Raw genomic sequence first — 25792 nt, forward strand, 5'->3', positions numbered from 1 at the left:
TTTCTACAGTAAATATTACATAATTGCACAGTTATTTCTGTTCATTGTAGGTTGAAAATTTTTTACAGGATTGTTTCGGTTTCAGGAGAGGTTTGGTTTGTCTCGTCTACGCATCATCGTACGGCATTACTCACCGTAACCGCGGCAACAAATATGCCCACAAGCATCGCAAGCACTTGTGTTACCGTTTATCGAAATTGTGTTAGCGGTAGTGTTTTTCGCCGCAATGAACGGAGGCCTGGCCAGTGACGTCCAAACCCCCTGTGTTACATGGGCAACATCCAGCAGAAACCGACCCCCGAGTCTCAAGAGCAGCAGGGCCGGAGATGGAGTTCGACGCAGTCTCAGGTAAACAAGCGGATCGTGTTGAGCTTGCAGGAAGTCGCGCGCATGTGCATGCGGCGCAGAACGCTGTCTGTTACGGTGCGTGCATCGGAATGTGTTCTCCACGATCCTTGCCACACGGGCACACGCCTTTAGGGCGATCGTATTGTGCTACGCTTGTCTGCCCAACTGGCGCAGCGTAAAAAGTGGGGCCAAGGCGCTCGCTCCCGTGGCTCCTTGCCGCAGCGGCATGGGGACGGGGAAAAAAGCCAGCCCGTTCATAATTGCCCGGACCTTCAAGGTTGCCGTATGAACGGAGTTGGAAGCGTCGAGTCGGGAACAATAGACCGGCACTGTTCTTACCGCGAAGACTTCGTCGACGAGGAACCGCAGTGCGTACGGGCGGGCGATGGGCTGGCTGCGAAAGGTAACACCACTCACATTCTTTGATCATCGCCTCAGTGGTAACTCGATCCGCGCGCGACGTTCGGTTGTCTGAACCGAAATATCCTTCTGCTGCTCGTCTGTACAGGCTCTTTTCGATATCTATTACTCGAGCATCGATTTTTGGATAGTTAGCTTGGGGCATTAAGTTCTGTCCTGATCGTCCCCACGACGTTCAGGAAAACTACTGGGGATGTCTGTATATGCAGACAACCATTTCACGCGCTTTGACCAATAGCGCGGTATCACATGATCATTAATTTACTTGTGATTTTGAGAGCCTGGCCCTTACGTCTGACAGTGACCCATCCTGATTCTGGTGTAACGCGCACTTTGCCAGCGTGTATATATTGTTCACCTATCAACCGATCAAGACCTCTGCCAGAACAATGAAAAGAAAGGAAAACATATTTAATTTTTTTATGATATTAAGAGATGTCATTATGTTTGTCGAAAAGATGGTTAGGTGCCCATCAAAAGATGTGTTGATTAAGTGTGCGGCTTCTTCCTTAGCGCTGGTTCCAGATATATTCTTTCGTTGTATCAGTGTAGGTTTCCACTTGCCGCCTTTCAACTTGTGCGAAACACAAAAATGTGTGTTATAAAACAATATTTTCATTCTTAATAATTATGTCTGGTGTCGTAACCTTCTACCTCATTTGACATGACCTAAAACAAAGTTGGAGCGATGCTCGAAAATACAGATCAACTAATTAATTCCTGATTTGATAGCATAACATCTGGTCAGGAATCATAGCTGAAGAATTTCATAGGCTAGTGACTGTGCAGGCTCACAAGAAAAAAAAGACGTTTTGGGAGTGCTGTGGCCAAAATGAAATGATATTTCAATGAAGGAATCCATAGCAGTCCTAAAACGTTGGCTTTTTCCAGTTACTCTGGATAGCCAGTCACTTATGAACTTCTAGCAAAACCATCACGATGGGCATAAAAGACCGTTTCATTTGTGACACAGGTGGTGCTCTGGTAAAAGCTGTGGGGCCTTAAGCAGTCATGCTAATGTTCTAAATGCACTCCAACACTGTATGCTTGCTTCGAATAGGCATACTGATACACACAATGATGCTGAAGTCATGACAGTGTTCTTTCTTGTGTTCAACAAAAACTGAAACTAGCTATGAATAGCAGCAATTTCTGCCAGGCCTCAGCGTGGTGCCTTTTCTACTGTCTCAATACTTTACCTAGGATACTGTATTTGCTGTGACACATTTCTTTCTTACACTTAGTAAATTTATTCTAGGGTATAGGAAGAACATACTCACGAGCAAGTTTGCAAGCAGTTTGTTCTGTTCCATGTCCAACTATTTCTTTCTTTTACTCACACTGTCAATTTTGCCTGACTTTATTTCACCATTCATTCCATCTGCCCTAAGCCGTACCCTTCTGCTGCCACATCCTTCAGGTTTGACCGTTCTCTGCTGGCGTAATCAAATCAGAGAGAAATCAAACTCCCGCTTATCAACCTGACAGTTTACCATCCCTTTTTTGGATATCCTAGGGTCGTGTAACAGTGCAGTATATGCAAGAATGTACTGGCATAGTCAGCCAATGTTATCTTAACAATGCTCACTGTAACAAACAAAAGGAACAAAAGAGTAAAGGATTAATATTTGTTTTGCTTTTCATTAGCCTCTTTAAATTCTGTCAGTTCACCGTTTGTGCAGAGTCCAGTTTTATGCACATCTGCATTCAACAACTTGGCTTAAAGGGCATGCACTTGAGCTACGACCATGGCAGACTTAACATAGTAACATCGGTTTACTGCATTCTTGTTTCTTTTTGGTGCATGCCTGTAATGCTGGCTAGTGTATGCACCATTTGTCAGACACAGCTTAATTGAGTTTTTTCTCCACTTTTTATTAGTAGTAGCTGTCTGACTGAGCTTGTATTTGCACCTGATGTAAACCCATCTTTCTATGGGGCACCACACCAAAAGAAAATAAAGAAAATACCAGCTTCTTCTTTTGAAGTCTTTTCATTGAGTTATCGTGGCTTATGCTTCATGTATTTCACTTTAGCAGTTTCTTTTATGACAGAGCTTGACTAGGCAGTATGCTGTAGGACAGCTTATTGATAATGGGTGTGTCTGAATCACTCAGTAATTTGTGTATGTTGTAGCATAATGCATATTGCCTGGCCATCTGTGGCTCGAAGTAGCACCCTTTGCAGTTCCGGTGTGTTACAAAATCATGTTTTATCTTCAGCAGAAACATTGTTTCGTAACATTGTTTCTTTATCTTGTCAATGCTGAATTTATTCCTTCTATTTAGGAATACTGATGGCGCTGTGGTTGAATACAAAGTTTTTGCGTAATGATTATTCACGTTAAGAGGTATATAGTAATATCATCATTCACCGGCATGAGGGCTCAAGAGAGGACAAGAAACACTTTCTGCGAAAGGGTAGTAAACATTTTTCGATGTGTGTACAAACCTGTGCCATTTCATGTTCAGGATATTTTTATGTGTGTTTGTTTTGAGATGACCTTTGACAGAAGGTGGTTGAGGCGGGAGTGTTCTGTTGTTCTAATGTTCAGCTTGTTTAGTGTTTCTAAATGGAATTGTTTGCTTTTACATCTGCATTCTTTGCTTGCATTTGTCATAGACACAGCAGCAAAAGGCAAACACAATTATACCATTATGGTGGATGCTCATTTTCACGCAGACAAATTTATGAAAAAAAAAAAAAAATTATGTAGTTTAGTTTTATAGGATGGTCGTTCAATATTCCAACAGTGGCAACATGGACAACATTTTAGCCCCCGTCCTCTTTACACACAAAGCATATTTTCTTTCCCAAAGCCTTGGTAAAAAGTTTTATTGCTGCTCTGGTTCTATTCAACAGCTGAGCTGGGGCAGCAGCGTAAGTGTGCACTCAGTGGCCAGTGCCCAGCGATCATGGTCACGGGCCTCCACCGGTCTTGGCCGGCGACGTCAGCAGCGCTGGCAGCCGCACCTGCCTCCAATGCCGTCAGCAGTACCAGGTGGAGAACCCCCGCCTGCCTGCCCCGATCCGTTAGCCAAGACTCCGTGGCCGGTGACACTGGCTGAAGCTCTCTTTCTGCCTGAGTTTCCCATCCGCAGCAAGATGCTGGAGGCCAACTTCCAGGTTCGTTGATAAGATGATGTTGGCAGGTCCCAAGATATGATGTAATAGTATTGATTGGTTGATTTTATAGCTGTTCTTGTTACTACCACAACCAGCCAGTCAGTATGGGGCTAGTAGCGGCAAGATGGAATCAAGTCTCAGAGAAGAGCAGCCTGTGAAAGTGTACGCTTTGCTAAAGCATCCCAGGCAAAAATCGTAACTGGTCTAAATGGTTTAAGGAACAATTCCCAGTTGATACCAGTTGGATCCAACTGGAAGCTGGCCATTTGAGAATGTGTGCATACATTCAGAAAAGCTAAATGAGTTTCCCACCATGGTAAAAAAATGAATGTGAAATGAAGTGAACGTCTCGTCTCTCGTCTCTTGTGTCTTCGTCTTTTGCTGCACTATGTGTATTGGAACTATGTACCAACAAGCCCAAAAAGCCACGCTACTGAAAATACAGAAGCCCAGTGATATGAATCCTGTTGATATGAATTTGGGGATAAGAATTGATTAAATTCCCCAACAAGACACGAACACCAAGGCTCGACTGCAGCCTTGAGCACTATGCGCTGCCTGCACATCGCTGACTGCGCAATCGCCAGTCGCACTGTAAGCACAGCGAGCAGTGCGCGACCCTGGAAACTCCGCTCATGATCGCCTATCATGCCGTGCAAGCGGGCAGGCTACTCTTGAGTGCAGTTTATCCTTCTTGAAGGTACTACTGACCAGGACCCTGGAATTTTTCAGCATAGGCATATGATCAAAAAGGCTATGCACACAGAGAGCGGAAATGTGCTGATCATTGATGTGAACTCTAAACTAGTGGTGGTGCTTGAGCACATCAAAGTGATAGACTGCATGATTCAATCTATCATGTCAAAACAGTCAGACTTAGTTAAGTTATGATGTGTAGATGTAGGCATTTGGTTTGCTGCTAGTCTTTTCCAAATTGTTCTACAGGTGAGTTGTGTTATTTTAAATACCTGTACATGTTTTGGCTGTTTGTCTTGTCTTGTCAGAGATGCAAGTGTAGTCAGTAAAGCACTGAACGTTGAATAGAAAGGAATCAAATTGCGTATTTTTGTGTGTCAGAAACAAAAACTTGCAATTAATAAAAGTGTTTGACTCTAGAAGCATGCTCCATAACATAATTTGAATGCTCCAAACTCTCATTTTATTGCTCCGGAGCTGCTCCAAAATGGCATTATTACTGCTCCCTGAGCTGCTCCTAAAGGCTTGAGCCTGCTTCCACCCCTGACTAGGGCAAAAGCATCGATTCCTTCCACCGAAACATTTATCAAATTCATTGACGTGGATCGTTCGACGAAAATGCAGTTCTTGCCTCTGGAACTGCAATCACTAGATTTCCTGCTGTTGGGTCTAACAGCACGGAGTTGTAGAGCGGCGACGAACAGATGGATGGTATTTAGTGTCGAGGGGCTCTTAAGTTGAAGTTCAGGTGAAAGGCTAAGGAGGGTCGTAAGCGTGTGCTGAATGGTTGACTTCGTCAAAAGTGGACACGACACGGCGCCGGCAGTAACACATAACCTATCCAGTGGTGCCACAGGCGTAGCAAATTGGCAAGTTGTCCGGTGTTAGCCATGGTTGGAAACGTTGGAGGCGCGGCTGAACAGCTGGAGTGGGGATGAATCGAGAGGGAGCTCGATAAGGCGGCTGTCGGGCAATTTTGGTGTGAGTAAGCGTTGCATCAACGGGAGGCGCTGCAACGGGAAGCACTGCAACGAGAGGTGAGTGATAAACTGGCGGCATGGCCTCGGACACTTGCTCCTGGGTCATGTGCTGAAGGGTCGGTGCCAGATTTGATGGTAGGCTCGGAACAGTCACAGCTGCCAAGCGACCTCCTCAGAGACAAACTGCTTGATCTGGGCTATTGAAGAACTGCTTTCTTCCTTCGTCAAGTCGATGCTAGTAGTAGCCTCGGCCTGTGCTGAAAGTAATTGGGAGAAGACTTGTCCTTGACGCAGCTCATCATAGCTCTGGCACAGGTTGACAGTCTTACTGACAGTCTCACTGGCAACAAGAATGTGAAAAGCGTTGTCCTCAATGCTCTTGAGCACATGCTTGATTTTGTCAGCCTCTGTCATGGATACAACTAAAGTGCTTGCGCAGGTCGAGGATGTCTTCTACATAACCGGTGAAGCTTTCACCAACCTGCTGGACGCGAGAGCGACGGCGCTGCTCAGGACGACATTTACGCATGGCCGGATGCCCGAAGATGTCAGTGAAGGCAGTCTTGAATGCGGACCAGGGGATGTCCGATTCGTGGGTTTCTACATTGGTCAAGTAGAAGACAACATTCGTGAACTTCATGCTGACGTCCCATCGTTTGTGAGCGCTCACCCTGTCGTAGGACAGCCAGTCCTCCACATCGTGGTCGTCCGTGCCACTGAAAATGGCAGGATCCCGTAGGCGAAGCGCACCGGGGCAGGTTGTGGAGATGTAGGGAAGAAGCGGCTGGTTGGTTGACGTCGGATGGCATGGTGGTGGCAAGCATTCAACTGCGCAGCTCCAGGATGATACTCTGCACCTCCAACAAGAATATAAGCTTTATTGTTGGCGAGCTAGAGAACTGCTTGCAAGAGAAGTGCTTGCAGGTCCGGGCTCATCAGTATGAAATTTCGCACATTCCTGCAAGAATATAAGTGCTTCAAAACTGACAAATTGTTTTTCTCAAGTGAGGAGACGAGACAAAAATATGGCGTCTGAAAGGGTATCTAGCCCAAGTGTTTGTAAGCACTTGAATAGAACTAGCCTAAATGAAAGTCAGCTGTTGAAAGAGCTGTTTGTGATATTTCGTGTCTAAACAGTGCACTGTATTTTTCTACATGAAGGTCAAATCTCAGCCCTGAATCCACATACCTTAACTAACCTGTCACTCTGGGGCTAAATAAATGTTTTTACCACTTAAGCACACTCAAAAGCATGAACCCATTCTGTGTTACTGAATAGGTGGAAGGATAATAATGTCTGTATCTAATACTGTTCAGTGCATAACGAAAAGGGGGAACTAAGTTATGGAAAATTTGGTCTGGGTCTAGTCAGTTAGTTTTTGACTTTGCATGTAGAAATGCTGGCCAGTGTTTACACTTATCAGCACCGACAGTTGCTTGAGCTTATATGTTATCAATAAATGAATGCCGTTTTCTATTGCAGAAAGTCAAGCAACTTTCTGGTAGCAAGTTTGGCTCTGTCTACTTGGTGCGAGATGCTGCCACGGGCAAGTGCTATGCCATGAAGGTTGGTGTGCTTTTTTTCTCCTACTAGTAGATTGACTCCAGCGCACCTGTCATGTAGTGCTTGCTTGGCAGCATTCAGGAAAGAAGTAAAGCACTAAGCCAGGCCTGACTATCTGTCAGTGGTTGTTATAGGTAACATGGAAAAAAATTTGCAGGGGTTCAGCACAGTTAAACCAAGTTTTATCAGCGATACCTTTGTTTTGCTAGTACCGCGCTTTCAGCTTATGTCACTGCGCGCCTATCACATGATCTCCAACGTTATTGAGAATCAGTCACCTTTCAAGGTCAGATTCAAAGGTAGTGGTCAGTTAGTCATGTGGGTCATGCACCAGCTTACCGTAGCATAACAAAATGGGCAAGACTTGTCTCTGGACAAGCTAAGTCTCACTTAGGCCTTAGCTCAGCTTCAAGGTCACTCGGGCACAAGAAAGTGGTCTCCAGGTATGGCCCTGGAGCAGTAGAGTGAACACATAAGCTTCACCTTTGAGAGTATGACGTGGCAGCGTTAATGGCTCTCATTTGTCTGCTGTCCTTGCGATTCCTTGTTCATGTGCATGCACTTTGATACTAGTGTATCACTATTCTTTTATTTTTTTTTGTTAATTCCACACATACTTATTTGGCATACAATAATAAACTATCAGATTATATGAGAGACCATCTGACATGGATGTAAAGATCAGAATCCAGTCTACCAGGACCCTTACATTCCATTCCGGTATGCTGCCCCTAGGCCATACAGACACGTTCGTATCGCTTGCTTGACATTATATTTATGTTGGGTGCTCGGGTGCTCTTTCATACAACATGGTAGCTGATAATCCAGATTTAAGAAATTAAGAAATGCAGGGTTTATGCACATGAATTCGCTGGTAGAGACGGAAAACAAGAGCCATTAACACTGTCACATCGTACCTCTAAAGGTGGAGTCTACTAAGTGTTCCCCCAAAGTTTTCATTGTAATGCTGTGTAAAGCTCATACAGGCTTGTGCATAGTGAGTGAAGTTCACCAGCTTCACTAGAGCCTAACTGAATCCAGCCTTGCTAAAATGATGGCTTTGAATACAGGCGAGGCGATAGGTGTTTGGAGTTACATACATCTATATGCTCCTAGCATTTTGGGTTGGCGTTCAGGGCTGAAATAAGAGCTATTGCCCTCATTTCAACACACCCTCATGCCTACTCAAGTACGAATGCCTGAATAAATTTTACAGGACCTTAAATTAAATGGCCTTAATTTTTCAAATGCCTCCATGTAGACTATTATTCATGGCCAAGTGCCCAGGAGAGGCACATTCATAACCATATTGCTTCTTTTGGTTATCGACAATTTATGGACTAAGTTCATCTCTTCTTTTCTATTTTTTTTTTTTTTTCAAAATCACCTTGTAGTGTTTTATTCAGAAAAAAAAAGCATCCTAAGTTACCTTAAACACCCTTTCTATGATGCCTGTCATAATATAAAGGGTTTGTATATTTGTTATTGAGTTTGGGATTGTTGAGCTGTCCTGGTTGTAGTTCAGCTGTGCATTGCGGCTGTACTTTCCTTTAATTTTGTTTTCTTTTTATTTCTTTGCACAGGTTCTCTCCAAAGCTCAGGTTGTCAGGGAGGAGGCCATTCAGCAGTGCAAGGATGAAGTCACTATTCAGGTGACTGTTGAGTGCCTTGTGCAGGAGTGGCTTAGCGGTTATGAAAGTACACCAAAATATGAGAGGTTCTTCCTTGCTGCAGAGGCCATTCTGGTTTTGTTAGGCATGTCGAATGCATTTATTTGTGCCTAAGCTTAACTAAAGCATGAACAATTATAAAAAGGGACTACTCAAGTTATAAAAGCAAAGTAATATTATATGGCAACAGTAGGCATATTAAGGGTTTTCGTCAGCTGGCAAACGAAAATGTGATCCTCCATAATCCAAACATTTTGACAGCAAAAAATTGTTACATGTGTTCCTGGTCCGCACAAATTTTTGTTCTGATGCATGGGGGGGTGGAGTTTCTTTAGAAATTCCTATGCATTTTTTATAGTTGCGTACTGCAGGAAAATGCTTAATGCATTTTAAATATCATTAAAATTGCTTGCTAGCGGTACATGCTGGGGAAGGCTCACTTTACATGGTGATGTTGGGAGATGCTTACGCTCTGTAAGGTAAGCTGTGTATAGATGCGTATCAATACCCAAATCTGCCCAACTCAGTTTTAGCCAAGCCTAGCTTAGCTCTTAGTTCTTGTGGTTATCATTATTATTATTGTTATTTTATTTTTGCAGGCCATGCTAGGTCGTCACCCGTTTGTGGTTCCCTGCACTCGCCACTGGCAGACCCGCAAGCAGCTTTTTATAGGTGGGTCTTTGTGAAGAGGTTCTATGAATGGAGATAAAAAGATTAAACACACGAGGCGGCGACACTTAAGAACAACAACTCTAATTTAACACTAAAGAAAAAACATGTGAAGTGGTGGTGCGTCCGGCTGAGTGGTCTGTTTGGGCGTCGGCGGGGTCGGCGTTTCTGGGTACGTCTCGAACCGACGAGTCGGTCAACGGCCACTCTACAGCAGGCCTCTACTCTGCAGCCTGGATCCGACAGCTGCACGTCTCGTACGCATACTTCAGATGGCCGGAGCAGCGTCTGGTAGAGACACGGGCAGCGTTCGGTCACCTCGCTAGTGGCCACGTCATCACAGCTGCTAAGAAACTCCAAGTCCAGCTGCGCCTGATTCCTGTAGCTCAGGCAGATGTGTCTGGAATCAGGAGCGGGTCAATTCATGTCTGGAACCTCGGATATCTGTAGCGGAAGCCCATGCCTGGTCACTCGAGACGCCAGTCTTTAATGTCACATTTATGTGGCGCTTGCTCCTCACAGTATGCCAAGAAACTGCCATTGCCTCATTATGAACTCTTAACGCACCATATCTCCTTCCTTACTGTCCCTGGCTCTTACTGGAAATTGAGCATTGTATTTGACTTCTGTGCCGGTACCGGGGTTCAATCCCGACTGCCGGCGGCTGCGTTTCGATGGATGCAAAACGAGATGAGTCTGTGCGCTATGTGGTGTCATTGCACGTTGAAGATACCCAGGTGGTCGAAATTACTCCGTAACCCTCCACTACCAGCTCCTCTTTCTCTCTTTCCACTTTCACTCCTACCTCCCTCCCTTCCTTTACAGTGGGGTTCAGGTGTCCACAGAAACAAGTGTGACAGATACTGTGCCTTTCCTTTTCTGTGAACCAGTTATAGTATTCAGAATCACTGGTGGGTTGGGTTCAGCTGATGAAACCATTGCTGAAAAAAATATTTCGAACTACTGACAGGGTACCTTTTCTAAATGCTGCTCCGGCTGTGAGTTAGCTCATCTTTAATGGAAACGAAAGTGCTTGCTGGAAAAGTGCTTCCTTTTTTTAGTGTAGTACATAGCATTACATGCAAGTTTATATGCAAACTTTCTGGGTATAGCAGTGCTCATGAGAAGCTATGTTTCATAAATGCTGCTTGTGTTCTGTTTTGTACAGTGTTATTTCAGCTGCTGGCTGAGTGCCTTCCTTGCCTTCCTAGATAGCAGCATGAAAAAAAAAAAAGGGAAACCTTGATGGTAATTGGCATATACATACTTTTCTAGATGGCAGTGCATGGATGAAAGTTTTACCATTGCTATAAAAAGGCACTAAGTGTCGATATGGAATTTTTTTTTAATTTTCAAATGCAAAAGAAGCTGTATGTCGTGTCCAGACAGACTGAAGGGATATGCATAGCCATTCTTGTCATTCTAAAGCACCTTAGCATTCCATGCAGGTCAGTTTTAAACTGGAAACCTCTGCAGCTTCTCTCGAGCCGAGCTCTCATGAATTTGATTCAAGTAATCAAAAGTCATTTTTACGCTCATTTGGCATGCTAGTATTTACATAGAGGGAACTCTCCCTTGTACGTGTCAGCATTGAATACAAGGGGGCACAATTTTGGTGGGGCTCAGGCTTTTCCTGCATCTTGTTTTGATTACAGTCACTGAGTATGTTCCTTTTGGTGAGCTCCGGCTGGCATGGAGGGCCCTTGGTGGATTCTCAGAGAACCTCGTGCGAGTGCTCATAGCCGAGCTGGCTCTAGTCCTGGGTGAGTTCTTGCTCATGCTGGGGCATGCAGAGTGTTATGCAGTTTGTTGGTAAAGAGAGAATATAATAAATGAGCGCATTGAGAACAGTATCATTTACACTGGGTCTCTGTACATACTGACTTTATGTCATAACCAGAACCAAAACACAGATGCAACGTAAAAATTTGCTGGGTCTCGAGCCATGTTTGAATAGATGGAAATGAAAAAGTCAACATTCCCTGCAAAGAAACCGTGATATTAGCACGCTCTAAACTGAAAGGTAAGTGGCAGTCTATATGGAACACTGAAGTAAATAATAAGCCATTCCTAGTAAAACATATCATAGTAGAATGGAAGTCATACTCACACCAAGAGGAATAATTCATTCAAGTCATTTTCTGTCACCTTTGCATTGGACATACGCACCTTTATTCTCGCGAAAGGAAAGACACTAACTAACGTGCGAGTTGTGGGAAGAAGGACTTGCTGTAAATCACATACTATATTCATGTGCAAGGCTAGACAATTTGATGAGAAAACTCTTTCTACGGTTTTATTCTAAAGGCATACAGTTTTACTCTTGTTTACTCACAGGAGAAAATTCACCTGTGAATATGACTTTGTGTTTTGCATTTTTAAATGAAGCTAAGCTTCTTAACAAATCGTGAGACTCTAAACATATTTTAGAAGTTTCTTGCAAATTCAATAATTTCCACCCTGCGGTTGGTGCATGATGGCCTCTTCGCTTGTGCAACATGAAACACAACACGGTCTACAACGTTAACGAGTACAAACTTCACCAATTGCTCTCATTTCTGAGCATTGGCATAGTGTTGGCATAGTGTTCAAATGAGCATGTGTGCTAGCATTGCTGCTTTTCTGGCAGGTAATTTGGGCCAAATGCTCAAGACACTCAACTTCTGTGGTCTACCTGTGTGCTGGTGTTTCAGTTCCTAAATTACGACATGTGTGTTTCCTTTAAATGAAAAGAGCTTGATTACCATGTGCTCCATTTATGGCAGCTGTGCTTAATCCTGAAATGCACAACTCTGATCTGAGAATAACAAGAGGAACGTAACGTAGAAAGAGTAAGCCAGAGCGCAGTGATTATGGTAACTTACCGCTTTCAGATTTGCTAAAAATATGAGTGGATGCCGAAGCAGAACTAAAGGCCTTTAGAGTTAGGGTTAAGGTACCTCATAATGCTAACCATTAAACGTTCTGCTTTGCACTTTCGTTTTTTCCTGCAGACTTTCTACACTGTGCGGGTGTCATCTATAGAGACCTCAAGGTGGGTGGATATGTGCTACAAGTGAATATTAGCTGTTTTACCTCAGCTCCTTCATCCCCTAATGACAATAATGCATTGAACGGAGTATTTTCTTAAAGAAATCAAACGTATATGCAGTCCTTACGGTACAAAATAAAATTGTATTAGTGAAAAATCACTAATATTAACATGCCAACATTAAAGATCCAGTTCTCCAGAAAATCCAGTTCTATCAGTGTCAGTGTTGTGCGCAAAAAATCACAGGCATGTACCTGGTAGGGGGTAGTTGACAGCTGGCATCACTAGGCACTGATGGTTTGTCGCGTTGTGTGATGTAACGAGAGCGCATGACATCGCCGCATTGTCAGGAGCTGCCAACTCAGGCTTCTCCCTTGACAGGGGAGGGTGAGGAGAGTGAGATCCTCCAGCTCCCTTGGAATCCGATTCAGATGCGCTACTCCTAGGCCATGCAGGCACATTCGTGCAGTTTGGTTAAGCGGGGCTTTATAACTACTTATGTTTACTGATCTTTCACATAATGTGGTCACTTACAACTGTGTGCTATAGAGTATATATGTAATATGTATTATAGAGTTAATAAATTAAGGGATTAGAGATTAACCGAGCAGCAAAGTGCATGTCTATTCACGAGATCTCCAAGGAGAGCCACAGATGGAGGCAATTAACACTGTTGCATCATACCCTAAAGGCAGAGTTAAGTGTCTCCTCAAATTATTTGCAAGTGATGTAATTATGTATGTGGCTTGTAAAGGCAAATTTATTCCAGACATTTCTTGCGATTTCATGGTATGGATGGCTTTCAAGTAATTTATAGTCTTGTCTGGAAAGAGATTCGTCTATTGAAAAAAATAGTGCAGTGGTGTCACAGCAGAAACCAAGCACTTAGAGGAGCCGCCAAAATGAACCACCGGGCCATTAAGCTAAGGCGTACACATCACTTGGATGTGTTTTGGTGCTGGTGTTGTAAACAATGGTGCCATAGACAATGGACCAAGAAGCAATACTGTTCAAATGTTCAATAACTTTGTGGATTACAGTATTACTGCAAACACCTCCAGCGTGTTGCTCATCGATGTCAAGTCATGACACAAGTGGCTCAGAGTCAATTAACAGCTTAGTCTTTCAACTTTGCAGTGTATTTTTAAATTTCCTTGGATGCAGATTTGAGATTTGGATTAAGTCTGTGTATCTCACCTAGTTCCTTTCTTTTTTTTTTATTACTTGAGTGTAGTGCCATTAATTAGAGCACACCGCTTTTTTGCAGATGGAGAATGTCCTGCTTGATGAGGATGGTAAGTCATTGCTTCCTCCTTCTTTCTCTTCTCTAATTTTCAAGTGCACCTTTGGATGTACTCTTACACTGACTGCTGCATGATATTGTGTGTATGCTTTCCCTTTGTCGCTTCCCCTCCAGGCCATGTCCAGCTAATTGACTTTGGCCTCGCCCGCTGGCTCAGCTACTGCAGCCGTGCGCAGACTGTCTGCGGCACCATGCAGTTCATGGGTGAGCAGTACAACACCTTGCAGCCAATTTGCAAGGTGCCTAGTAATATTGCTCAGGGTACTGAGCAGTACAGTGCCGTTATTTCAGGCTAGTTTAATTTGGTCTTGTGATTTATTTTAACTGAATCTTTAGCCTATCATAGTCAAATGTATCATGAAGGCTCTCCTCCTTGATTTAACTCGAAAGACAAATGCCACATGAAGTGAGGGGTGAGCTTTGACATGTAAATGCAATATGCAGTTTATATGCATGTGTGCTTTGATGCTGGGAGATTTTAATCAGGCAGATAAATGTGTTTTCCCCGCGTAGTTGCGGCTGACTACAGAAACCACCGACTCCATCCCATGATCGCGCGTGCTACTGAGTGCATGCCGGCCGCTGCAGGCCTTGCTCTTGAGAACAAAGGAAGAATATGTGCTGACAACAAGGTAGTTATTGCTGCAATAACAACAGTGCCAGCTAGCAGTAAAAAAACACTATTGAATCTATGACTCACCAGCAAGGTTATGGGCGGATGCTCGCCCATGCTTGGGCAGGGGTTATCTCTGAGGCTGGACGGCGCAAATAGGTGGGATAAGTCTCCACAAGGCCTTGCTTTTCCAGCGAGAGCGGAGCTCACATGGGTGTGTCTATGTGTGGTGGGTTCTCGATGGCAAAGACGTCTTCTGCACGCGTTCAAATGACAAAGCGTCGGTGGCGCTCGTGTTGCTGTGACGCTGATATCATCTCTCGATAGTTAATGTTAAATACCGATGCTGGTGCCATCTCATGATAGCTAGAGTAACTACCTCAGTGATCTTGGGGGAAAACTGGCTTTAAAAGGATAGGTGGATTACAGTATTACTGCAAACACCTCCAGCGTGTTGCTCATCGATGTCAAGTCATGACACAAGTGGCTCAGAGTCAATTAACAGCTTAGTTTTTCAACTGTGCAGTGTATTTTTAAATTTCCTTGGATGCAGATTTGAGATTTGGATTAAGTCTGTGTATCCCACCTAGTTCCTTTCTTTTTTCTTTATTATTTCATTATTTCTTTATTTTATTATTATAGCAGATCATTCCCGACACTACACACTTCACACAACCAGTATCCATTGTAGGCTAGAGAGAGAGTATCCATTGTAGGCTATGGAGAATTTGCCTGGAAGCTTAAGTGCAGAGCCTGTAACAGTGGTTTGCTTTATCGGCATGTGCAAGCATGTACTGGGTATTTCAGCTCTGTGCTGTACATTTAGGCTACTGAGAAGCTTTACCCTTATTGAAATCTTGATGTATAAAGTATAGCTGTGTGACATCAGGGACACTTTTTTGTTGTCTATCATGTAGCTTAAGCACTATGTGGCTTTTTGCTATGCTCCATGGACAACAAAATTGTGGCCACTGTAATGCCAGTGAATATTCTCTATAGTAGTGATGCAAAAGTTTTATTGCGAAAGCTATACTACGACAGCCAAAGTGAGACCTCGGATGGCCGCAGCTACGCCGTGAGGAGGCAGCTACGTCGTAAAGGGGCAGCTACGCCGTGAAGAGGCAGCTACGCCGTGAAGATCATAGCTACGTTCTCATAAAAAAATCAGCCTGCCATTACATTTGAATTCACGTTATCCCTATGCCATGGGCAGGAGCTGCCAACTCGAGTTGCTCTTTTCATGTGGGAGGGTGATATAAAAATCAGCCTGCCAGAACTGTTTACATTCTCGTTATCCCTGCGACATGCAGTCATGTTCATACGGCTTGGTTGAAGCGTGACTTTATATGTGGGCTGGTAGCTCACGCTCTCGCGTCATGCCATTAAAGGATGATCTCTGCAGCTACTGCTGCTGCGCCGTTTTGCCAGAGTATTGTCGTGGTGACTGTTCCGCTCGATGTGTTATATATTACGCAGGCAGTTCTCTGCAGTGCAAGCGATCGCGCTTACTCTATGAGAGCTGCATGAACATGCTGCTTTCAAGCCTTGGAAGACGACCATTCGGACTGCTGCCCCTATGCTCCCAGTACGTGCCAAATGCCAAAGCTTATGCAGCGTAACTGTAAGCGCGCCAAAACGCTTGAGGAAAGCGATTAATACATTCAAGCAACTGCTCTGTGCAGCCACAAAACTCACGCATTCGGTATCGTGCAGTGCAAGAGCCTGCCACTGTAATTTCTGTGAAAACCATGTACTGCGAATGAAGGCAAAAACAGGCTAGTTCGACTCCAAAATAGAAACGACTGCCGTAAGTCGTTTGAAGCCGCTTCTCGCTTTCCTCTAGCGTTTTAGTACAATGTATGTTACGTTGTCTATGCTTGGGCACCGGGAGCATAGCTGGAAAGCGTTCCGCGAGAGAAATAAATAAATAAAAAATGTCTTGTCCGAGAAGGATCTGAATTGTAAAAAGGACTCGCGGCCTTATCGCGAATTGCTGCATGCGGACTTAAGCGAAGCAACGCAAATCGCTGACGTAGGGCGTCACAGCGAATCGTGAGTGTAATTTGCGATTTGGTCCGCCGTGTGAATCCACCTTAAGTGTCCCCATTAATGTAGCACCTTACACTGATTGGGCGTGATAGAAGAATAATGTAGCAGACAAAAGAGGCTTCCGCCGTTGCTTTCGCAATTCAACTAGGGTTAACCAGAGCTAAACCACAACTAATTTGTTTGCTGCGAGACACGTATGGCATGTGTTTCTAGTTTTAGGGCGTGCTTGTGTGGCATAATTTTTGAACCTCTCTTTATGCTGTCAGTGCCTTTCGCTGCTCTGTCTGTGGCCCGATGCATTGCTCATTTTGAGGCGTTGTGTAATAATATGCTCTGCATATGTTATGACTTTCTGTTCCATCAGCACCCGAAGTCCTGGCTGCACAGCCATACTCCCATGCTGCAGATTGGTGGTCCCTGGGCATCATGATGTACGCGCTGTTGGTAGGAAAGGTTGGTACATGTCTTGGTCATGCACGGGGAAGCTCAACAGCGCTTTGTCATAAATGATAAAGTTGGACATTCGTATCTTTGCTGCCATTGTTACATATGAGTGTAGTAATAGAGCGAGTGGCCAGGCAGAGCCTTTGGCAATTAGGTAACCAAGAACCTAGTGCCTAAAATTTCAAGCAGCTTGCTTTGAATCTACTATATAAACATGTACTATTAACCTAACAATAACTAACAATGTGCGCAAGAGCAAAAATCAAAGGCTGCTCATAATTGGTCTCTGCCATGAACATTAGTTTTTTAATATGCTTGAGTAGAAACTATTTGTAGTGGCCTGAGGTGTGTTACACTGAGAAGAGCGTGTGCGTTGCTTGGGTTGTTTGTTGTCAAATATCAATGGACTAAGTCAACTTTTCACAGAATGCCTGAGGTCAGTTTATTGTTACGACGTATGAAGAAACAATTTCTCTAGTTTGTTTACTCATTTTCTGTTCCTTCTTGTCCAGTACCCAGTTGAAGGTACAAGTGACCACGTGCAGATGAAGCGCCTGGTGGCAGAAGCCAGTTACGACCTTCCTGAAGGCTTCTCTGACCCAGCTCGCAAAGTTGTTCGGAAAGTATGTGTTATGAGTGACGCTTTTCAGGCATTTTAGCTTTGCTTGTTCGTGGTACACGTTTTGGTTTTTATTGTTCCACAGGTCCCTGAATGAAGCACGCTTATGCCAACAGTCCTAGTTTTGCTACAGGCATGGAACTTTTTGTCGTTATTGGTTTCATGATGTACATATCATAGTGAGAGGCCTTCGAAACAAGGCAAACTTTAGTTGCAGTCGGCCTTTAAGGATTATATAGCTCATCAGAACTATATGCACAGTTGTTCTTTTTTCCTTCCTTTCATCATTTCCTGCCCTGAAAGAGACTGGCAACTAGTATACTTAAATATTACTTGAAGAGTTACCTTTAGTTCAGGTTCTTCACTTTTCTTGTTTTTGTTATGCTCACTATCTGTTCAAGTGCCTAAGAAATGCAGAAATGCTATTATGAAGGGAACACTGTGCAAGCTACAAAAGTGCTCACATTAAGTTTTAAAATGACACATTCTGTATTTCTTCCTTTGTTTTTATCTTACGAAAGGCCAAAGTCTGAAATCAAAATTTTGGTTTGGCTGTCTGCTTAGCCTTTTTGTTTCCTCTGGCATATTTTACCAAAGCCAAGCATTCGTTGTGTGATTAAAATGGTTTCACAACCCAGATGTATTCAATATGAAAACATGTTGTTGAGTGTTAATTAGATCTTGTTCATAACATGTAGGTTTGAAATTAAGAAAATATGTATTGGACGAAAAAAAAATGGCACCACACTCTTGAAGGGGTATTCAAGAGTTCTTTTTTTATTATTATTTTTCAAGGAGATTAAAAATACGTATATATATGAACCGTGGAGGTAAAGCACGTCAAGTATTTTTTGCGTTAGCTGTTAAGGTAGTGACATAATTGCCAACTGAACCCACGACAATGCTCAGGCTTCTCCTTGCGGCATCAGAGTAGCGAGGAAAAGTTAAGTCATGTTGTCATTAAGGCTTGAAATTTAGGGTTGGGCTGCCTGCAGTTGCGTTAGGCCGTGTCCCACAGAATTCTTCCTAGCAAGGTACAGAGGGCTTCGCCTTTGGCGGCATGTGTTTTCTTCTTTCGGGTAAGTATTACAGGGCTGGAAATCTATTGTCACCTTTCATGACATCTTCACGTTGCACCCTACCTTGTACTGTGCAGAGCGGAGAAGCAAGAACATCGTTGCAGTTTTACTTGGTGATTACGTCATCATTTCAGATGCCAGCATAAATAGACCTTACATGCTTGTATGCAACTTGCTCACCTTCAACTCCTGGAAGCTCATCAAATTATAAAATCTCTTTAGTACCCCTTTAATGATCAGGCTTGTTGCAGAAATCTCGCGTCAGAGCATCCACCAGCTGAAAAGGCACCGATTCAAAGTTTGTCAGCGTGCGCATTCAGAAGCGACTTAAGTCACTACTCTCTTATCGATGTTTTTGCTTTATTTTTATAGCTATTTGTTTAAGCCTTGTTAATGTGGTACGTATCTAGTAACAGTGCACTTCCAAACAGACCAATCAAAAGCAGGAGGCTGAGTGGAGACTTAAACATATTCTCTGGCTTCATTCTGCGACTTGTGGTTTGTAATGCTGGATCAACCACGAGGTGTTTACTGTTCCCGCATCTCTTTTCTACTGTCATTAGCTTCTGTGCAAGTTGCCCAACAAGCGCCTACAGTCACTTCACCAGCTCAAGTGGGAGCCGTTTTTCAGGGAGCTCAATTTTGACCATGTCCTCCACAAGAAAGTAAGCAGTCCATTGTTTTTGTGATTTGCAACATTGGCTCGTTAGTTACCTTTGGCAGGCGCTGAACATTGACTCGTTAGTTACCTTTAGCAGGCGCTGCCAACTCGGGTCTCTCGATCCTTTCATATGGTAGGATGATACCAGAATCAGCCTGCCAGGACACTAGAATTCACGTTACCCCAGGCCGCAAAGTCATATATTCATAAGGCTTGCTTAAAGTGGGGTTTTATATGTGTGCTAGTAGACTACGCTGTCACGTCGAACTCTTATAGGCAGAGCTTAAATGTTCTCAATAATTTTGAAGTTCCTCATCGATTGGTTGTCTTATGTTTACATTCTTTTCCTTTCCTGCCTTGCTGATGTTGTTTTGATGCTTTTGTTGCAGATTTCCCCCAAAAAGCTGCTGCAGCTGCAGCTTGACAAGTCAAACAAGGATATCTCGTAAGTTAAATTTTGTTTTAGCTTTTTATTTGTCATGGACTTTTAATAAGAATATATTGGTAGTTAAGTTGTGCAGATTTGTGACACTGTCCACAACCAGTTGTTGATTAGATGTTTAACGCTATGAATTATGAATATTAGTCGAGTAATGTGCAGCTTCTTCTGTATCAGCAGTGTTTTGGATGATTGTGTGTATGTTTAGCTATAGGAAACTGTGCTCTGGGCTTATCCGTTTGAGTGTTTCTTGGCATCCATGACCATAGGGCAGTCCCTATGATGCTGTTGTGCTCAGAACTGCATAGCACCTTCTAGCTTCTATGCTTCATTGTGCTTTATAATTCTTCCTTTTTACTCTTAGAGGTGCCAGCTTGCCAGTGGAATCTCAGGACAGCGCCAAAGTTGCCGTGAGTGTCTTATGTTCCACCTAACGCAGGAAAAGGTTCAGTTGTTTGCAGCATTTTTAAAGGGTGTTCTACCCAGTGCTAACGAGGAACAGGAACCGAGGAATGAGAAGTGGACTGGCCAGATGAAGTGAATGAATAAATTCACATGCACTACTCATGTACCTTTCATTATTGGGGCATTATTTAAGGCCTAATGCCAAGCCACATGAAAGCTGCTGCACTCAAAATTGCCTTCCATTTAATTTTTTGGAACACTCTTACCCATCTCTGTAGTGATAAATAAGATAGGCACTAAACTATAGGAGCGTGAGAATACTGTGAACAGAATACTCAGAACTTTGTATAGTTTGCATATAGTGTCCACTAGTATTTAATTCATAACTCAGCTAAACTCGCGGCAAAATCATTGTGACCTTACAAGACAACTGTATCTTACCCTTATTAGATGAGCTCACTTGCTCTTTCCTCATAAAATTAACTGCGTCCTTGCATAAAATTGATGCGCTAATCTTTGTGAGCTAGCGTGGCCTAGCCGCTGTGTGCTCGCAAATCATGATCTAATTGCAGCATCATATGGCACATTGTACTGCTTTATGCTGCAGTTAACAACTTGCCGTGAATCCAGCTGGCAGTGACACTCTTGTTTAGATCACTGTTATTTGATCACTACAGAATTTTAGCCAGTTTTGGAACTTGCAGTCTGGCTGAGCACATATATGCAAGCACACATATAATGTGGTCAAGGTACGTAAATGGGTAGGTGTTGGTAGAAAGATCTTAAGGAAGGCCAGTCCAGTCGCTGGCAATCCAGGAGAAGAATGGTCATGCGGGTGTGAGGTTGTGATACTTGCTGCTAATGGCCGGATAGAAGAGGGATGCATGGAAGGGGTGAATGAATATAGGTTTCCTGTCTCAGCTCAGAATAAAGGAATTTATGAACCAAACATAAACTAGCGATGCAGCAACGATGAGCAAACTCAGATGAATTGGTCAGTAACTTTAAAGATATCCTGATTTTAAAAGAGTGCGAGGAATGAATGAATCTAGGTGCTCTGTTCTGAAGGGATTCAAGTGCAATGGATAGGTATGCTTGTTTCGGTGACCAAGTGAGAGATCCATGTTTTTTTTTATCTAACTAGTGGTTTGTATGCGAGCAGTTTCATATGCTGAAGGGCAGAGCGCAAATGATGCTTTAGTAAGCCAAGTGTCTTTTCGCTCAATGCTATTAAAGTGTTCTGCTTTTTTAGAGCTTTTGTATTGTACCCTTGTTGTTCAGTTGCTCCTGCTTTACCTCTCACTGATTTGTTTTGTAGCTTAGTGTTGTGTCCAGCATTTTAATTGTCCTCATAATCTTTAACTGCCTGCTACATAGCTGTCACAAGGGACAGGAAAATTATTTGTGCCTGTATTCTTTTCTGTCGCCAGTTCGCAGGCTTTTCATGCCTCATCGAGTCGTGAAGGTCGTCCAAGCAGCATACTAAGTTGTGAAGGGGTGAACTTCTCAAATGATTCATCTGAGACACAGCAAGAATCTGCTTTTGTCATCATTGTGGGGCAGCACGCTTTTCTCAATTTTTTTTTACTAGGAAACGCATTTCTACAAGATGGCAGGCTCACTTTTATAATTGGTCTCTGTCATGAAACATTAAGTTGTTACAGAAAGTTCTACTCATATTGCCATGCAGTTCACAGCGCATGATGCTGAAGAGGGCTAGGATATTTTTTTTTAGCTTCCCTGGTGACAATAGGTGAGCTGATTAATTGGTAGAGGAGGAATGCAGTCATTAGACTGCAGTGCCTTGGTCTGATAAGCCTGCCAGTGCATAGTACTGCACCCCTCTACCATCAAATCACAGGAATATGTGCTTAAATTGTTTTGAGAGTGAGAGCATTTTGGTCTGGCGTTGTGCTTCGCTGTGTTTGCTCATGACACCCCAACCTGGAAGCATATTCGCTGCTTTGTGCTCGTAATTAGCCACACATTGTGCCTTCTGAGAGTGCTTTTGATCAGTGTTGTAGCCAGATTTGTATCTTTTTTAGTGTTTAGTTTACAGATTAGGGTACTGGAGAGGTATGTTTGTCACTTAATCACAGAGTGTAAAAGGTAGTCACTGCCCCTGTTTGCTTTTTGAGCTTTCAGGAGCAACATGTTTGGGTCAAGGAGGGATTGCGTACTCTTGAACAGACCTGTGATTAAATATTAGTGGCCCACTACAGTGAATTAGTGACTAAGGCACTCAGCTGTTGACCTTAAGGATACGGGGACAATTCCAGCAATGGCAGCAGCATTTTGATGAAGGCGAAATGCAAGAAGTCTGTATTTTGTGATGCCAGTGCAAGTTAAAGCATCCCAGATGGTCGAAACTAAACAGGACCCCTCCATTACAGTGCCCCTAGCCCGAATAGCTTTGGAACAGTAAACCCAATAAAATTTTATAATTTTTGTTGAAAGAAACTATCATTTTGAGACTTACTGCAGTAATAGTAATACTAGCAGCATATATGATTATATTAATACAATAACTCTTACAATCAAGCTCTGTGAATGAGAAATGGTCATAACTTGCAGGCAGCTGCTGATTCTGGTGTTAACTTTCTCCTAAATTCTGTGGACATCTGAGTAGCTGATGCTTCTCTCATGTAGCTGCTGCTATCAGTCTGTCATAGACTTGAAGATGCTGGCAGTTCGATTCTTCCTGGCTTTGTCATAGAATCAAGTGATCTGATTGCGTGTGCTGATGTGCGTAAGTGGTCATTGCTCACTCGTTACCAGTGTTTTGTTTTTTGTTATTATATCATAAAATTGAGCTTACCTTTTATCAGGCTTATCGAGCTTATCAGGCACCTTTTTGTTTGTGCACTTAACCACCAGCAGTGTCACACAGTTCCTGTACTGCTGATGAGCTCAATATGTGTGGCATCATCCTGGTACACAGGGGTTTATGACTTGAAAGCCTGAGAACTCTTATTAATAGAAAGTGATGTTGTCAGAGGTTTTATTACACTCTGCCATTTATGGAAACATATTTCATATTTGTACCGATGCTTAGTGTGTTTCATACGACAAAGTATTTTGAGACCTTCAACATAGGTTGTGACACTCTGAGGTCTGCAGCATTCTGCTGGGCCAAGCAAAAATGCAGAACAGACCATGAGGCCCTAGAAGAACAATTCCATCTTGAGGTGTGGAACTGCAAAACTGTATTCTTGCCTCGTGCAGCTGCACATCTTTTAGCTGTAGTGCCCACAGGCTTGCAAGCTGTGTGGAAGGAAGTAGAGTTTTCTGTGTTTCTTTGTGTTTACTTACAGTACTTGTATTTCACGGACGAAAGATTTCATCCTTGGTTTCATCCTTGGCAGAAATGAGAAAAATTGTTAGTTGAAAGATGGTGTTCATTGGCCATGACCTATGCAGATGGAGCTTTTTTTTTTCTTTCATGTGCTTAGCCGCAGCTGCCTCTATGACCAAAGAAAAGAGAGTCATTAAGAATTTCTTGTTTTCTCCAACCTCTAGCACTTGTGTGTGTGGGAAAACAAGAGGGAATTTCATTTAGCAGCTGCAAGAAAAAGCGTCACATGTGTCAGGTCATGTGATGCAGTACTCTACGGGTCTGGCTGCTACTAGGGAACATTTCAGCATAATGGAGGAAAAACTCATTTGTGCAGCAGGCAGTATTAATATATGCTGGCTAGGAATTGTTGCCAGCTGGGAGGTGCCAGCTTGGAGGTGTCAGCTAGGAGCAGCCAGCTAGGAGTAGGAGGTGCTAGCTAGGAGGCTCCGGCTAGAAGGTTCCTGCTAGGAGGAGCTGGCTAAGAGGTGCCGGCTGGGAGGTGTCAGCTAGGAGGTGCCGGCTACGAGTAGGAAGTGCCAGATAGTAGGGGCCGGCTAGGAGGTACCGGCTAGGAGTTTGAGGTGCCAGGTGCCAGCTAGGAGGGGCCATGCCGACTAGGAGGTCCCGGATAGGAGATGCCATCTGGGAGGTGCCGGCTCACGGCATCATAGGGAGGGATTTGGGGTTACTTGAAGTCACACACTCATCGTGGAATGCTAGCTTGCCTGCGCCATGCTCATTTTGTGCCCTTGGCACACCATCCAACTTGCAGACAATCTTTGCAAGCTGTGCACCATTCATTGCAGCCTCTGGCACCAATCAGGTGCTTTGTCACAGGGTCATTAGATAAGCTGCAGAACTCTTTTTTAATGTTCACATATTGACTCTTGCAGCTCACATGCACTATTACCAGGTATAGTATGTTACTGTTAAATAAAAGGCTTCATACACCAATGAGCTTTCATTTTTTCACTTACATTTACTGCAGTAAATGGAAAATGTTAGTATCACCATGTTTTTTTCCTTAGGCATTATAGATATGGTGAACAAGTGCAGATAAATGCACTTAGCATTAATTAGTTATCCAAGTCATTAGTGCAGCGCATTTCTTATTTTATGCTTACTTGACACTGTAGAGAGGAAGAGTGTGAAGTACACTGTACCCTATAGATCATTTACATAGCTCATCCGTTAGTGCCATTTAATGCACATGACTGACTTTTTGATTCAGATGGTAGTGTTGTGTTCATTGCAGTGTTAAGCCCTGTCGGGGATGTGTTCAGCTTGTTAATTTTGCATGAAGAATGTCATATTTTGTAACGGGATTGTAACCTTTTTGTTACTGGTGTTTGATGAAAGCCCATTTGTGTAGTGCTAAGAGGCATGACTAACATGCCACTAGTGATGAAAACACGCAAGTATTTTTTTATGCTTGTGCACAAACAATGATTGTTTAAACACCTTTCTGACTGAGCTTGTGGTTGTGAAAGCATTGTTTTTGTAAATGTGTGCTATTTGGAGTATATTTTTTTTCCTCTGCATTCTACCTTCTTGCTAAACAAGAAGTTGGTTGCGTGATGTGCCTTTACTATACACAAAGGAGATTTTGTATGTGCTTTCTGATGCTGTTATATTTTGCAGAGGCACTAAACATATTTTCCGAGTTTTGATAGAATCTCACAGTTTATTAGACATTTGCCTATGGCTCAAATGTCTCATGTCTGTACATGTCAGGAGATTGAAATCTTTAATCTGATGTAGCGAATACATACTAGCGTTAAAACGTATAGAACTCTGCTTCCAAGTTGCTTTCAGATGTTCCGTTTGATTTGCTCAATGTTTTTATTGTGTTGTGTTTGAGTGGCATGTGTACTATTGCTCACATTCTGAATATCACAATGAACTCTTAAGAACCAATATGAACTCACCTGAGATCATACTAATGGGATTACCATAACATATGACTCTTTTTTTTTTTTTCAGATTACAGTCGTGAGTGTGCTAAGATCAGTTGTTCTGTTCTGAATCAATTTTTTTTTTACTGCTGCAAGGAATCTGCATATGATGTACTGTTTACATTGCCTCCAGCTTTTTGCTGGGGCCGTTTGAACCACTGTTTGAACCATTATTGCTTTTCTGTGTGTGCATGCATGCATGTATTTACTGATGCTGGACTCATATTTTACGGTGTGCAATGTTTTCATGCACTTTGCTTTGTGCATGTGTTCACAGTACTGTTGCCTTTTGCAGTGTTGAATAAAATTCACTTCATTGTGAGCTCTTGATTTTGATTAATTGATTTAGTTAATTAGTTACTATAGTGCCTTTAGGAGCAATAT

General features: G+C 43.1%; 1 protein-coding gene across 2 annotated transcripts; it reads left to right on the forward strand.

The window, feature by feature from the left end:
- Positions 1-74: 74 nt before the first annotated feature.
- On the forward strand, positions 75-25432 carry LOC146197118 (ribosomal protein S6 kinase-related protein-like). 2 transcript variants are annotated; one of them, XM_084598872.1, is made up of 15 exons: positions 75-348; positions 3631-3894; positions 7054-7137; positions 8718-8786; positions 9404-9476; positions 11129-11236; positions 12467-12507; positions 13772-13799; positions 13922-14011; positions 16834-16922; positions 17426-17536; positions 19175-19276; positions 19662-19717; positions 20076-20121; positions 21547-25432. In XM_084598872.1, the coding sequence occupies exons 1-15, from the start codon at positions 271-273 to the stop codon at positions 21577-21579; spliced, it is 1272 nt and encodes a 423-aa protein (XP_084454998.1). In that variant the 5' UTR covers positions 75-270; the 3' UTR covers positions 21580-25432. The 2 variants fall into 2 exon arrangements, with proteins under 2 accessions (XP_084454998.1, XP_084454999.1); XM_084598873.1 differs by lacking the exon at positions 75-348 and adding an exon at positions 400-751.
- Positions 25433-25792: the final 360 nt, after the last annotated feature.

The sequence above is a fragment of the Amblyomma maculatum genome, chromosome 3 (assembly GCF_055883805.1).
Source record: "Amblyomma maculatum isolate TAMU_Amacu chromosome 3, ASM5588380v1, whole genome shotgun sequence".
Taxonomy (NCBI): Eukaryota; Metazoa; Arthropoda; class Arachnida; order Ixodida; family Ixodidae; genus Amblyomma; species Amblyomma maculatum.